Source organism: Argentina silus (genome assembly GCF_951799395.1).
Source record: "Argentina silus genome assembly, chromosome: 3".
Taxonomy (NCBI): Eukaryota; Metazoa; Chordata; class Actinopteri; order Argentiniformes; family Argentinidae; genus Argentina; species Argentina silus.
The window spans coordinates 772084-787436 of NC_139657.1; the positions used below are offsets into that span (position 1 = coordinate 772084).

The 15353-nt window shown below is 45.0% G+C and overlaps 1 protein-coding gene across 2 annotated transcripts; it reads left to right on the forward strand.

The window, feature by feature from the left end:
* The first annotated feature begins 6633 nt into the window (after positions 1-6633).
* LOC310802607 (uncharacterized protein) lies at positions 6634-12199 on the forward strand. 2 transcript variants are annotated; one of them, XM_083667072.1, is made up of 3 exons: positions 6634-6750; positions 9247-9503; positions 10861-12199. In XM_083667072.1, the coding sequence occupies exons 2-3, from the start codon at positions 9284-9286 to the stop codon at positions 11919-11921; spliced, it is 1281 nt and encodes a 426-aa protein (XP_083523198.1). In that variant the 5' UTR covers positions 6634-6750; positions 9247-9283; the 3' UTR covers positions 11922-12199. The 2 variants fall into 2 exon arrangements, with proteins under 2 accessions (XP_083523198.1, XP_083523197.1); XM_083667071.1 differs by having other exon boundaries at positions 9261-9503.
* Positions 12200-15353: the final 3154 nt, after the last annotated feature.

Sequence of the window (15353 nt, forward strand, 5' to 3'; positions counted from 1 at the left end):
TTTTATTTCAATAACACAACAAACACGTTTTCGTCTGTCTTTTGTGCAACCTGTGTGAGGTCTCCCGTTGCAGTTGCAAATATCATAAAGGCTGCTCTGATTGAAGGCGATATGCTATGGGATTGACTAAATATCAGAGTAAATAACAGTGATACTATTAGCCAGATCATTAGGCCACATTTACAAAGGCTGATTTACACCTGTAGGTCGATTACGAAGTAGCATTAGTCACCAGCATTTGGTTTAATTTCAGTCTTATTCTAATAGCCTATGAATATGTTGTGGTGTTGAGACTGTTTGCAGGGGGGTTTAAAAAAGTGATTTGCTTTCAAAATTGTTGACTTTTCTTACAGGATGTGTTGGTTTTGATTCTACACCCTATTTATCTATTACATATTACAGTATGTCATTCAAGTGAAGTGTGCTAACAGCTTGTTATTAGATTATAATTATTTGATGTTATTGTCCCAAGTATTCATAGTGTAACAATTCAGAGTAATGCATGTCCTATCTGTAAGGTTTTGGTAATCTCAATTTACTCTCCACTGTTTGTGCTTCTTCATTTGTTTACACGACACAGATCCACCTCACAGCTGAGCTACCATGTCTGAACCCAAGTCCACAGAGTCCCCTGGTTCTGGCTGTGGTTCTCCAGCCCAGACAAGCACACAGCGCAGTCCAGAGATGGTGGCAGTGAAGCTGGAGGACTGCAGTCAAACACTGGAACTCAATGTGGTAGTGAAAGAAGAGGAGGAGGAAGAAGTGATGGTGAAAGAAGAGGACATGGAAGAGGAAGGAGGAGAGGAAATAGAGGAGAAAGGTAGAGAGTTGGATGGTGAGTTAATTTTCTGAATTTGGCAAATGTTAAAATGGTATTTATTGTACAAATCCTAGTCAATGCTCTATGGTGTTAATAGTGAACCACTGTAACAGTCAATACTTGCTGAGTCTGACAGTGCCTCTTTGGTCTCTTCTAGACGTTGTGGTGTCAGGGCCAGCCTTCTCTGCTGGCCTAGAGATTGTCAGAATCCAAAAATTATAGTTTTATAATTTAATATATATTTTCATGAATGCTATATGTATTTTACAAAGTTCGTTCCCATCAGTCTATTAACGTCATTTAATTGCTGCTCTCTCCCTCAGTTGCACTCCTTCCAGTGCAGCTCATATAAATTAGAGCTTTTATCCAGTCAGATTTTGCAGCTGTGCTGTCTCCGGGTGTAAAATCTACCCTGAGGCCTTCAGAATTTCGGGTGAATCCCCTCTGCTGTTGAAGCGAATGGGGACGATGTTGTTGATTGGTTAAAGAATATGACTTTGCCGTGTTGTTGATTGGTTAAAGAATATGACTTTGCCGTGTTGTTGATTGGTTAAAGAATATGACTTTGCCGTGTTGGGCGTATTCTTTGACACGCCGGAGCCTTCTAATCTACTGGTGTAAAACTAGCTAGCACGTAACGTAGCATCATCTAAGATTTATTTAAACTTTCGTGATGTTTACATTTTTTAGATGTAGTGCTTTCGATTTTTTTTGTTTAGATTTTTACTAAGCCCTGTTGTTTTTTAACACCCAATAGCTGAAGGAGGAGAAGAAATGGATTTGGTGGCGGATTTACTGGCAAAGCCTTTTTCGAGACGGACCTTCCAAGAAAAGCTGGAAATTGTGAGGAAGGGTCGACCGACCCCGCAACTAGCAGCCCTGTCCCAGCCAGGGAAAGGATTTGTGCGGCACTTTCAATCGAGCAACTACGAAAGGTACACCTGGCTTACAGCGTCGAAGGAACATTGCAAATTGCATTGCTGGGAATGCCTGTTATTTGCAACCGACCGATATGGTGTTTGGAGCCACGCTGGGTTTGCAAACTTGAATTGCCTAACCAAGGCAGCAACGAGACACCAAAGCACGGCAGGACACTTGCAAGCAACGGTGCTGCTGAAAACGTTCGGAGACGCCCGAGTGGATCGACAACTCAACGAACACATGCGAAGGGAAAGGGAGCTCCACAACGAAGAAGTCAAGAAAAATAGACAAATACTGAAAAGCCTGATCGATTGTGTCGTCTTTCTGGTTCAACAAGAGCTCTCATTTAGGCACCATGACGAAAGCGAGGAGTCCACAAATAGTGGTAACTATGTCGAGCTTGTTTCCTTTCTGGCCGAGCACGACAAAGACTTGCATTACCACCTTTCCACTAACAAAGTGTTTACTGGGACTTCAGGCAAAATACAAAGCGACCTGATTAGTGCTATAGCTGCAGTGATGGGAGAGGAGATAAAAAGGGAGATCAATAAAGCACCTTTTGTCGCAGTTATGGTGGACGAAGCTACAGATGTGAGTCCTGCAGCCCAGCTGGCACTGGTGCTCCGTTATGTGACAGACACTGGTGCTCCGTTATGTGACAGACACTGGTGCTCCGTTATGTGACAGACACTGGTGTCAAGGAGAGGTTTGTCAGATTTGATGACGTTACGAGTGGCAAGCGAGCGGATGACTTTGCTGCTCTCATTGTCCGATTCCTGGAGGAACACGAATGCCTGGATAAGGTTGTGGCTCAGTGCTACGATGGCGCTGCCGTCACGGCATCTGGACTAAATGGGGTGCAGGCTGAAGTTAAGGTGAGGGCTCCTCTGGCTTTATTTATACATTGCTATGCACATCGACTTAATTTAGTGCTGACTCAAGGGGCATCGAAGCTTAGAGAATGTAGGATCTTTTTTGCGCATCTCAATGGCCTAGCTGCGTTTTTTTCCAGATCCCCTAAGCGCACGCAGCTGCTTGATGAGGAAGACGCCGCTGCCAGCGGCGTCTTCCTCGTGTGGCACCAACTAGGTGGCAATGTAGTTCTAGAATGGTCAGCACAGTCTTAGAGAAGAGAGTTGCCCTGAAGGAGCTGTTTGAGCACATATTAGAACACCATGATGAGTACGACGAGGATTCTCTGCGCTGTGCTGATGGATACAATGCACGTCTGGATGATTTTGAGTTTTGTTTTTTGCTTTCCACTTTTCATGGGATTTTTGATTATTCGGATGTGCTTTTTGGAACAGTGCAGAACAAAACACTCGATGTACAATTCTCTCTGGCAAGAATGGACGAGCTTTGTGACGCTATTGAGAGGGAGAGAGGGCGATTTGGTGAGATTTCTGAATCTACTGGGCGCCAAACAGGTGCGCCAAGCACACGGAGAGGCCAAGCGCAGGGGGACATTCGCGTGAGGTACCAGAATCTCCACAGCGACATTTTGGACAACGTCGTTGCCCAGATACGGAACCGGTTTAAAGACCACGAGAAAGTCATGTTTCTCTCCCTCCTCGACCCTCAGCAGTTTCAGACATACCGGAAAAAATTCCCGGATGCAGCCTTCTCCGGCTTAACGCAGAGCCACGGAGCTCTCTTTGACCTGCCCCGGCTTAAAACAGAGCTGACTGTAACGTACGCCATGACTTATTTTGAAGGAAAAAGCCCTGCTGACATCCTCGCTTTCCTTCAGCAGAACGATCTATGCGGGAGCATGCATCAACTTTACGTGTTGGCATGTTTGGCAGTGACCATCCCAGTATCTACTGCCTCTGTTGAGCGGACATTTTCAGCCCTAAAACGCATTCAAACCTATTCAAGAAATAAGCCTGGGCAGGCTCGACTGTCAGCACTGGCCTCCATGGCAATCGAGAAGGACCTTTTATTGGAACTGAAAGGCACCGGTGTACTGTACAACCGTGTCATTGAACTCTTTATGAAGAAAGAAAGGAGAACGGACTTTGTCTTCAAATGATGAGCAGCTTTGGTAAGTTTGATGGATTTGTATGTATCTTTACTAGCCGGGCCCGCGCCACGAGGGGTCTTAAGGGGATCAGTATTTTTGTATTTAGTTGTATTTTTTTGCCCCCTCTGTTTAAGCTTTATGTATCTATAGAAAAATAGCAAAGACAACATCATTATTGGCTGGGATACATGTGACTATCGCTGAGCTGTTGTTTCAGAACCATAGACAGCGCTGCTTGTTGTGGGTCGGTGCCGTGCTGTCCATAGTACTGAATGGAGCAGAGGAGATCGATAGACAGACAGACGTCATCCCGGCGCCGGGTCTGTTACTAACTATTTATTATTATTATTATTATTATTATTATTGCTTGCTCTAGATCGTTGCTGCTGGTGTGAATGATGTTCAGATTCAGTGGCCTGGCTGTGCCTTTGAGTGTGCATGGTGGCATGTGCGTTAAGCCCCAGCAGCTTGGCTGCAGTCTGTGGAGAAGCCTGTTGAATCCTGATTGTGTTATTTGTGTTTTACGGCATGTTTGCTTGCTTGGTGGTGGTATGAGTGAATGTGACTGTATTCATGTCTCTGCAGTTAGTGTATTATAACTCTCATAGGTGTTGAGCCTTGTGTTAAATGACTTTATTCCACTTGATAAAGGTTACTGTCACTGTGAATATGGGGTGGTTACGTCTAATGACAATAGCCTGTAGTGTCATTGGAAGGCGGTTTGTTGCGGGAGGACCAAGGTGTAAAATACACCGGCCTGCCACTTGTCATGGTGTTCTGCAGACCCCAGAGATGTTGTTACTTCTGGCACTGCTGAGCCTATGGAAGCACTACTTGTTGCTCTCATGTTGTTATAATCCTGTATATGTTCCTATCCTTACAGGAGAGAGCTCCAACCCAGGCTCAGACAGCGAGCCCAGCTCCACCGCATCAGGAAACCATAAACAGACGGTAGAGGAGATTCCTGGTCGGAGGTCCCAGCTGTTGTTTTCTGAGTACAGTAACAGATCCTGTGGTCTGTCTTTGTTTCTCTCTCTATCTCTCTCTCTCTGCTCTCCCTCTCTACCTCTCTCTCTCTGTATCATTTACCATGACGGTAGAATGTAACATTTCTCTTGCCTTGTAATAATTGTATAAGTTTACAGCATTATTAAAGCCTCATTTCATTCATTCTAACATGTCCATTCTTGCACTAATCAACACAAACTCAACAATTCTTTGCACATCGTGTTAATGAAATTACTGGCTCTGCCAGGCCTGTACTGCAGCCATTTATGGTTATTTGTTTTGAAGACGTTTTGCCTTTAGTCTCCTTGTTGGGGAGCGTTCGTAAAGGACGGGTCCGAATGTTATCTGCCCTAATTGGCCCCCGGGGCGTCGGTCAGCATGAACAGTCAGGATGGGGTTTAGTTTTCTTGGATTGATTGATGGAAGGTGCTGACATGTTGGTTACAAAGATCAATGTGGCGAGATGATATGTTTGTGTGTGTGTGTGTGCATACAGAAAATAGTAAGGCCACAATGCATAAACCAATAACCTATCAGTAATCAGCAATTAAGGCAATCAATATAACCTAAAATACATGAAATCATATTATCTTACGTGGTAATTAGGCCACTTAGGCCACAACCACTATGAATTACACATACATTGCATTGCCATGAATTGTGAATATATAAATCACTGTCACCGCCAACATATTGTAGCGAACGGCGGGGCAGAGTAGCTTGCCTTAAGCGGGTATCGAACTCTCTTGGTGAGTTAACAAAGAGCTCTCTTGGTGTTGTGGCTAGCGCGGCCGGTTTGTAAGCGGAAGGTTGCGAGTTCGATACCCGCTTAAGGCAAGCTACTCTGCCCCGCCGTTCGCTACAATATGAATATTACAGAAACGTGCTCTGAACAATGATGACCACAGCCAATAATATCCTAATAGCCTGTACTGGAGCTTAGACAGAAAAAAGGGGAAATATTTCCTCTACGGGGCGGCTCCGCCACGCATGTTCTGCTGCTCAGATCGGTGTTCTCTGAGCTCCATCAAGCTCAATTTTCGCATTTTTCGCGGCTTCAAAATAAAAGCGCGATATAAAACATGAATGGAAAGTGATGGGATCACAATAGTTTCTCTTGTTTTTGCTGAAATAACGACAAATTACTCAACAGAAAGTATATACAATTTTGAAAAAGTATTTTTGATCTTTAAAATGTACATATTGGTGCAGTTACATTTTACACATGCCTATTTTATTTGTATGGACTGTACAGAAATATTTTCACTCTACCTGGCAACACTTTTACAACCACCATACTAAACAACCGTTGTAGTATACCTGTCAACTGAGTTTAAACATGAGGGGTCACACAAAGAATGACTGTGTTCAGTCCATAGTATGTTCCCTATGCAGTCTAGAGGTTTCACTTTTAACTGTTGGGCCACAGTAAAAGGCCAGTACGTGTTTGTATAACCTATTGAACGTCTCTCATCAGTCTTATTGAACATGTCTCCCTGACAGAGAAGGATCCTGGACCCCTAGACTCTAGACACTTGTGTAGATCTGAAAGGTGATAGGATAGGTCTAAGCACGATGGGTGTGGCTCCACCTGCCCTCTGATAGGCTAGGTTACACCTGTCCAACCCTTTCAGGTGCAGACAAGTGAGTCGGGAGGAGAGGCCAGGGGTTGTTTCTGGACATGGTCAAGGCAGGGATGTTGGCAGAGCACATATTTAATATGAATACTTTATATAATCTTTAGTTGTGTCATCATTCTGACACCCTCATTCTCTGCTAAATGTACCTATCCTTGTTAAAAGAAGAAGAAAAGGAAACGCTTTTCGATGACGTCATCAAAAGCAGACAATGTGTGTGTTTTTGTCAGCGGAGCATTTTCATTCTATTTGATCAGTGATTGATTACATTCTCCTGATGCAAGACAACGGATGCAGTTCGATTCTCCCGGAGTGTGAATAAATGAAGCATCGCATCGCAGGTAAGGACAACTAAGGTATTAGCCAGATGAATAACTTGGCAACTGGGCAAAGGGAAATTTAAATCTGCAGATGGTCAAATTGCGTAATATCTCTTTCTTTTGTAGCCTATTTTAATACCATATACAGTATGGTTCATGTTTGCCCCTTACGGAAGTAGAGGACTTCAGGTTAACAAGCAGGCATTGCAATCGGGATTCGAATAACGGCCGTAGGACGACGTTGTACCGCAGTAGTCCATCAGCCACGACAGGGGAGCCTCGGACCCCACATAGCCTCGTCAGCCCCATCTGTTCCCGTCGTATATTCACATTGCTCCTAGTTATCGGTATAAGTACGCAGTGAGTGAATAATACGGGAACAGATGGGGCAAGACTGTTACTCTACGTGCACATAGACTGCGCATTGCGGTTGAGGTCCGGCGGAAGTCCATTGGTTTCAATGGGATGCGGTGCGCGTCTTTGCGGGTCTGCGCTGCGTCCGTCCGGATTCCGCAGGGCAGTGCCCCCCAAACCACCCAGCTGGAGCTGCGACTCACCACGCCGTGCTGGCAGAAACACTCACCACACCGTGCTGACAGAAACACTCACCACGCCGTGCTGGCAGAAACACTCACCAAACCGTGCTGACAGAAACACTCACCACACCGTGCTGACAGAAACACTCACCACACCGTGCTGACAGAAACACTCACCACACCGTGCTAGCAGAAACACTCACCACACCGTGCTGACAGAAACACTCACCACACCGTGCTGACAGAAACACTCACCACACCGTGCTAGCAGAAACACTCACCACACCGTGCTGACAGAAACACTCACCACACCGTGCTAGCAGAAACACTCACCACACCGTGCTGACAGAAACACTCACCACACCGTGCTGACAGAAACACTCACCACGCCGTGCTGACAGAAACACTCACCACGCCGTGCTGACAGAAACACTCACCAAACCGTGCTAGCAGAAACACTCACCACACCGTGCTGACAGAAACACTCACCACACCGTGCTGACAGAAACACTCACCAAACCGTGCTAGCAGAAACACTCACCACACCGTGCTGACAGAAACACTCACCACGCCGTGCTGACAGAAACACTCACCACACCGTGCTGACAGAAACACTCACCACACCGTGCTAGCAGAAACACTCACCACACCGTGCTGACAGAAACACTCACCACACCGTGCTGACAGAAACACTCACCACGCCGTGCTGACAGAAACACTCACCACGCCGTGCTGACAGAAACACTCACCAAACCGTGCTAGCAGAAACACTCACCACACCGTGCTGACAGAAACACTCACCACACCGTGCTGACAGAAACACTCACCACACCGTGCTGACAGAAACACTCACCAAACCGTGCTAGCAGGGGGAAACGATCAGGTTTTTTGGATGGATAGCATCATTTTGTTGCAGTCTGTGTGCACGTGGCTTTCTTCACTGTCCTGATGTTGAGGTTTTTTTAGAATTGATGATGGCTTACTTACATGTCACCATATTTTTTTTATTTTTTTATTTAACACCAAAATTAATCGTGAAATGTTTTACTTGAATGATATAAGATTACAGATGCAATCAATAGTATGTCATATGCAAGCATCAGCAGCGTCTTGCAGATGAATACATGAAAATATGCATATTTTTAATGCAGAATTATGTATATATTCATACAACCGATCTTAAAGCTGAATTTTACCCTGTAATCCAGTGATTTATTAGTCAATCGTAGATACATTCACAAAAAATCAAGATACAGTTAAGATGTCTCGCTTTGAATGCCCTGATCAGTCCTAATGGACCAAATTGCCCATTTGAGTCAATTCCTACAACTCCCAAGATTCTCCTCTCCCTCCCACGCCAGGTCCTTGTGTTGAACAGTGCTAGAGCTAGCGCCTGCTGCTGTCTGGGAACCACTGGCATCCTAGAGCAGGGTCAAAGTGCTAAAATCTCACGTATTTTAATGCGGTATGAGTGTTTAGTTCCTAAAAAAATCAGACCTTGTGTTTCGAGAGCTATGATGCAGCTGCACGGGCGATGATGATAGTTTGAGACGGTATACATTGTGGATTGACCAGAAATACACATCAAAATGAATTTAGGGTAAACTTCCCATTTAAGTTCAACTCTGGATTTGTTCTTTTACAGAATAATTATTTCAACAGTCAGTCTCATATCAATAATGTGAAGGGTATTTGATGTCTATCAAATATCTTAGTAACTTATTTTATTGTTAGAGCCAGCATTTGTCAAAGCAACAGAAAAAAAAGGTATAGATTACTTTATGTTATGATGATTGATGGATAGATGATTCACTTACTTAAACACATGTATTTGCTGTAAGTCGCTTTGGATAAAGGCGTCTGCTAAATGCCATAAATGTAATGTGAATCTAAATACAATTCATGGTAGTGCATGTCCTCGGTTTTTGGTAATCTCAATGCTTGTGAAATTAACTCTCCACTGTTTGTGCCTCTACCTTAGTTTACCCTACACAGATCCACCTCACAGCCCAGCTACCATGTCTGAACCCAAGTCCACAGAGTCCCCTGGTTCTGGCTGTGGTTCTCCAGCCCAGACAAGCACACAATGGGGTCCAGAGATGGTGGCAGTGAAGCTGGAGGACTGCAGTCAACCACTGGAACACAATGTGGTAGTGAAAGAGGAGGAGGAGGAAGAAGTGACGGTGAAAGAAGAGGAAGGAGGAGAGGAAGTAGAGGAGAAAGATAGTGAGTTGGTTGGTGAGTTCATGTCATGAATTTGGCTCATGTTTAAATGGTATTTATTGTATAACCCAAGTCAGTGCTCTATGATGACATCGCTAGGACCTCCAGGCCCCCATTACTTACCAATGCCTAATAATAATAGTTTTTCCTAAACATGCCATACGAACACACACACACACACACACACACACACACACACACAAAGAGTGAGAGTAGCTTCACTCTTCATCATTCACTCTCTCCGTGCTGCGGAGGCGGAAAGCTCTTGTCTTGTTTTTTTTTCATAGTTCCATTTTTGCAATCAGCTTGTGCCAGGGAAGTTAATGTGGAGAGTAGAAGTTAATGTGGAGATTAGAAGTTGTTAATTTCTACTTTTTCTCAGGAAAGGCTCCATGATTTTTATCACCATATTCTCAGACACTTGCCATAACATGCCAAAGGACCTGAGCCTCCTCAGGAAATAAAGCTGGCTCTGACCCCTCTTGTACAGGACATCTGTGTTACCAGTCCAGTCCAGTTTATTGTCCAGGTGCACCCCTAGGTACTAGTAGCTCTGGACCACCTCCCTGTCCTCTCCCTGGATGGAAACGGGAGACAGGGGGACCCTAGTCCTCCTAAAGTCTCCTTTGTCTTGCTGATGTTGAGTAGCAGGTGGTTCTGCTCACACCACTCAACAAAACTGTCCACCAGTCCTCTGTACTCGGTCTCCTGGCCTCCACTGACACATCCCACAATAGCAGAATTGTCCGAGAACCTCTGCAGATGGCAAGTATCTGTGTTGTGCCTGAAGTCCGAGGTATAGAGGGTGAAGAGGAAGGGAGCCAGAACTGTCCCCTGGGGGGCGCCACTGCTGCCCACCATCCAATCCGACACACATCCCTGCAGATGTACCAACTGTGGCATGTTGGTCAGGTAGTTCATTATCCAGGAGACAATGGGGGAGTCCACCTGCATCCTCAGCAGCTTATCCGTACGTAGTAAGGGCTGTATGGTGTTAAATGCACTGGAGAAGTCAAAGAACATGATCCTCACAGTGCTGCCAGCCTTCTCTAAATGGGAGTGAGCTCTGTGTAGCAGAGGATGTCTTCACCAGGGGCCTCAGGTGTGCTACCACAGCTCCTCTCGGCCTCAGAGGTGCTGGTCACATTGTGACAAACAGCTCTTAGTTTGGCAGTTTAATAGAATATGGAGTATGAATATTATGACTGTGCTGAAAAGCAAACCGTGGGCATTTTCAAATCCTGTGGGTTATCAAATATTAACGTTATACTGCCCAACTGTGGTTGTTACTTCTGGCACTGTTGAGCCTATGGAAGCACTACTTGTTCCTCTCATGTTGTTTCTAATCCTGTATATGTTCCTGTCCTTACAGGAGAGAGCTCCAACCCAGGCTCAGACAGCGAGCCCAGCTCCACCGCATCTGGAAACCATAAACAACACAGACAGAGGAGCTCAAGACGGATGAATCACCTTAATTACCATCAGAGAATACACACAGGAGAGAGGCCACACCACTGCTCCCAGTGTGAGAAGAGTTTCATTCGACTAGGAGACCTAAAGACACATCAGAGAATACACACAGGAGAGAGGCCATACCACTGCTCCCAGTGTGGGAAGAGTTTCAGTCAACTCGGACACCTAAATGAACATCAGAGAATACACACAGGAGAGAGGCCACACCACTGCTCCCAGTGTGGGAAGAGTTTCAGTCAACTCGGACACCTAAATGAACATCAGAGAATACACACAGGAGAGAGGCCATACCACTGCTCCGAATGTGGGAAGAGTTTTACTGAGTCAGGACACCTTAAGAACCATAAGAGAATACACACAGGAGAGAGGCCATACCACTGCTCCGAGTGTGGGAAGAGTTTTACTGAGTCAGGACACCTTAAGAACCATAAGAGAATACACACAGGAGAGAGGCCTTACCACTGCTCTCAGTGTGGGAAAAGTTTCAGTCAATTAGGAGACCTACAGACGCATCAGAGAATACACACAGGAGAGAGGCCACACCACTGCTCCCAGTGTGGGAAGAGTTTCATTCGACTAGGATACCTAAAGATACATCAGAGAATACACACAGGAGAGAAGCCATACCACTGCTCCCAGTGTGATAAAAGCTTTGATCGCTCAGGCAACCTAAAGATGCATCAGAGAATACACACAGGAGAGAGGCCATACCACTGCTCCCAGTGTGGGAAGAGTTTTGATCGCTCCAGCAGCCTAAAAGAGCATCAGAGAATACACACAGGAGAGAGGCCATACCACTGCCCCCAGTGTGAGAAGAGTTTCAATCACTCCAGCACCCTAAAGAGACATGAGAGAATACACACGGGAGAGAGGCCGTACCACTGCTCACATTGTGGGAAGAGTTTCAAACGCTGTCCCAGCCTAAAGGCGCATAAGAATTGTGTCATTGTACTTGTGTAAGAAATGTATCACTTTGTTAAGTTGTGTCTTGTAGCATATCTGTCCTCTAGTAAGGGCAAAGCCCTGTATGGTCGTATTAACTGATTCATCACCTGTGAACCAGGTGTCTTGCCACCCCATTGGCTGTCAGCTCCTCACCTCGGCACAACACGAGGTATCGAATATGGCGTTTTTAATTGAATTAGCCAATCAATGTTGAGTGTTGTCTTGGTGAGTCTCTATGTTGTGAGTGTGTTGTAGATTAGTAATTATGATGTGAATACAAATATTCTGCGTCTGAGTTGGAAGTATTGCTAATTGTGTTTTGTTGATGTGGTCAGATTACTGATTAAAGCCCAAGTGGACTTGTGTTAACTCCCTCTTGACAATTTGTAAAAGTGAGGGTTAGTCAGGGGGCTTTGTTATGCAGAGGGATATTATTATGGGATTTTAATAACATTTTCAATCAGACTCCAGGGTTTAAATAGGCTCAGATCGAAGAGGAAACTATGGCCTTTCAATCAATCAAATGTATTTGTATAGCACTTTTTACACAGACAAATGTTGCAAAGTGCTTCACAACAAAACCAGTACTAAAAAATATAAACAATAAATACAATACAAACAATATGATCTAACACCAAACCATAGCAAGCCAAGGAAAAAAACTCCCCAGAAGGGAGAACAATATCGGGCACAGTGGCAAGGACCCTAACCCTAACCCTAACCCTAACCCTAACAATATAGGGCACAGTGGCAAGGAAAAACTCCCCAGAAGGGAGAACAATATAGGGCCCAGTGGCAAGGAAAAACTCCCTGGGAGGAAGAAACCTTGAGAGGAACCAGACTCCAGGGGGGACCCATCCTCCTTAGGTGCTGAACAGTGAACTGACGTGGAATGTGGTGCAAGGAGGAGGAGTCAGAGTTCAGGGGTGCATAGGAGGAGGAGTCAGAGTTCAGGGGTGCATAGGAGGAGGAGTCAGAGTTCAAGGGTGCATAGGAGGAGGAGTCAGAGTTCAGGGATGCACAGGAGGAGGAGTCAGAGTTCAGGGGTGCATAGGAGGAGGAGTCAGAGTTCAGGGATGCACAGGAGGAGGAGTCAGAGTTCAGGGGTGCATAGGAGGAGGAGTCAGAGTAAAGTGGGGCTCATGGATGCATTGTTTCATTCGTCTGTCATCACGCCTGTCATCATGTCTGTCATCACGTCTGTCATCACACCTGTCATCACGTCTGTCATCACGTCTGTCATCACGTCTGTCATCACGCCTGTCATCACGTCTGTCATCACGTCTGTCATCACGCCTGTCATCACACCTGTCATCACGCCTGTCATCACGCCTGTCATCACGTCTGTCATCACGTCTGTCATCACGTCTGTCATCACGTCTGTCATCACGTCTGTCATCACGCCTGTCATCACGTCTGTCATCACGTCTGTCATCACGCCTGTCATCACGCCTGTCATCACGTCTGTCATCACGCCTGTCATCACGCCTGTCATCCTCGGCCCTGATGTCAGCTGACACTGAGAGATTGTTCAAACTCTGAAGGAATAAAGAACACTTCTACAGTGATGTCATCAGGGTTCACTCTGAAGGAATAAAGAACACTTCTACAGCGCTGTCATCAGGGTTCACTCTGAAGGAATAAAGAACACTTCTACAGCGATGTCATCAGGGTTCACTCTGAAGGAATAAAGAACACTTCTACAGTGATGTCATCAGGGTTCACTGAAGGAATAAAGAACACTTCTACAGTGATGTCATCAGGGTTCACTCTGAAGGAATAAAGAACACTTCTACAGTGATGTCATCAGGGTTCACTCTGAAGGACAGACGAATGGACTTCATTGACACAGAGAGAGAGAGAGAGAGAGAGAGAGAGAGAGAGAGAGAGAGAGAGAGAGAGAGAGAGAGAGAGAGAGAGAAATGGGGGGGCAGTATTTGTCATGAGTCTTTCTCCCATCCCTGTTATTTCTTCTGTCTGTAGACAAGGCTCTCCACCTCACTGCTGCAACCTCTCCAGTCTGGTCTCCCACACACTCACACTGTGTTGACCATGAGTTAATCTCCCACACACTCACACTGTGTTGACCATGAGTTAATCTCCCACACACTCACACTGTGTTGACCATGAGTTAATCTCCCACACACTCACACTGTGTTGACCATGAGTTAATCTCCCACACACTCACACTGTGTTGACCATGAGTTAATCTACCACACACTCAAACTGTGTTGACCATGAGTTAATCTACCACACACTCACACTGTGTTGACCATGAGTTAATCTCCCACACACTCACACTGTGTTGACCATGAGTTAATCTCCCACACACTCACACTGTGTTGACCATGAGTTAATCTACCACACACTCAAACTGTGTTGACCATGAGTTAATCTACCACACACTCACACTGTGTTGACCATGAGTTAATCTACCACACACTCACACTGTGTTGACCATGAGTTAATCTCCCACACACTCACACTGTGTTGACTATGAGTTAATCTCAGCCTACATTATTTTAATGGTCCCGCTTGGCAGTAAAATACATACTGAATTACATGTGCATTTACAACAATAAAATGCATAATACACATAATAAAATACCCATTAATAAAAACACAACAACATATGACACATATTTGGCAACTGGTCAGTCAAACATATTGAATGTGGCTTTAGTCTTTTAATTAGTGTGCAGAGGAATGGTATTGGGGGATTTCCTGTAACATTCTGTGTACGCATGGAGGACTGTGAGTTTGTGGTTGTCTTGTGTGCCTTTTGGTGGAGGTTTCTCACCAACTGTGTACAATAAGATGACGATGGTGGATGATTTCATTCTAAGGATCAATGCAAATTATAATACATCAATCAGTGACTTAACAACTTTTGGTAACATTCCCTGGTCTAAGAGAGACCCCTACTGGTCAATAAGAAGAACTACACCAAAGACACTGTAACACTGGGGCCTTGAGTCTGTCTCTGAGGTACAATTCCCTTGTAAGTGTCGTAAAAAACCAACTGCACAGTAAACATGTTGTCCCCCACGTGATGTAGCGCCCCTCTATAAAGTGATGGAATGAAGCAAGACGTTTATTCATAAACTTTTTTACAATGACACTCTGGTTGTCTCTGTTTGACAGTGCTGTGTCCTCGTTGCACCTTCTGGACCAAAGAGAAAATCTATCGATATAAGACTCCTTTACTTCAAACACAAACTTCACCAATAGGCTAAGACAATATTTGCACAACCAAATGACCTTGTTACAAACGTGACTGCCTATAAACCTGGAACACAACTCTGTCTTATTGATATAGACCAAGTGTCTGTATTAAATTATGCTGCATAACAGACTTAACCCACGAAATATTACTCCCAGATTTGTACGGCTGTATGCCTACTGCCTTGGGCTCCAGTCCTGCTCTCCACTTTGCACCCTATTATG

Excerpts from the sequence above, each read along its gene's own strand:
- LOC310802607 (XM_083667071.1), top strand. Across the intron at positions 9,504-10,860 it reads GAAAGATAGTGAGTTGGTTG|GAGAGAGCTCCAACCCAGGC; the intron begins GTGAGTTCATGT and ends CTGTCCTTACAG.